The 569-nt window shown below is 58.9% G+C and overlaps 1 protein-coding gene across 1 annotated transcript in view; it reads left to right on the forward strand.

Annotated features, from left to right (window-relative positions):
- Positions 1-3: 3 nt before the first annotated feature.
- The window catches only part of LOC104407273 (nephrocystin-4-like), a gene marked incomplete at its 5' end in the record, with an annotated part of 4,402 nt that continues 3,836 nt past the window's right edge, over positions 4-569 (forward strand). Inside the window, 2 exon segments of the mRNA XM_010016512.1 lie at positions 4-179; positions 259-460. Of these exon segments, the coding sequence (XP_010014814.1) occupies positions 4-179; positions 259-460 (378 nt within the window).

The following is a 569-nucleotide window of genomic DNA, read 5'->3' on the forward strand; positions in this document are numbered from 1 at the left end:
GATGCCTATCGGGAGCACACCAAGGGTGAGAGCATCTCTCAGATGCTCAGCCAGGCCATCACCATCACCCGCACTGTGCACGCTGTGCTGGGGACAGCTGAGTTCTTTGAGTTCACCCTGAAGAACCCCTATGGTGTCCAGCACACCGTGACCATCGAGGTTGACCACCCCGAGCTCAGGTGGGGGCCAGAGCAACGTCTGCCCTGTGTACATGGGGAGATGCCAGATTGGCACTCGCTGCCCATGAGGCCTCACCAGCCCCTCTCCCCGTCGGTGACTGGACCCAAGGGAGTGGCGGCACTTCAAGGAGCTGACTAAGAGCGTTACACCGGTGGAAGAGGAGATGTTCCACCTCCGTGATGACCTCAGGCCTCAGGTCTACCTGCGCCCCAATGAGACTGTCCGCATCCCCTTCAAATACCAGACCTTTTCTGCAGACCCTGCTGTCATGGCAGCACAGGTAGGTGTGGAGCCCCTTTTTGAGCTGTTCCTGGTAGGAAGTGTTTCCCTTGGCTGTGTTTTTCCTGTGCAGTGAGGGGGTTCTGTCTCGGGGAGGACTGGGAAGCCGT

This window comes from Nestor notabilis, unplaced genomic scaffold (assembly GCF_000696875.1).
Source record: "Nestor notabilis isolate BGI_N333 unplaced genomic scaffold, ASM69687v1 scaffold18290, whole genome shotgun sequence".
Classification (NCBI taxonomy): Eukaryota; Metazoa; Chordata; class Aves; order Psittaciformes; family Psittacidae; genus Nestor; species Nestor notabilis.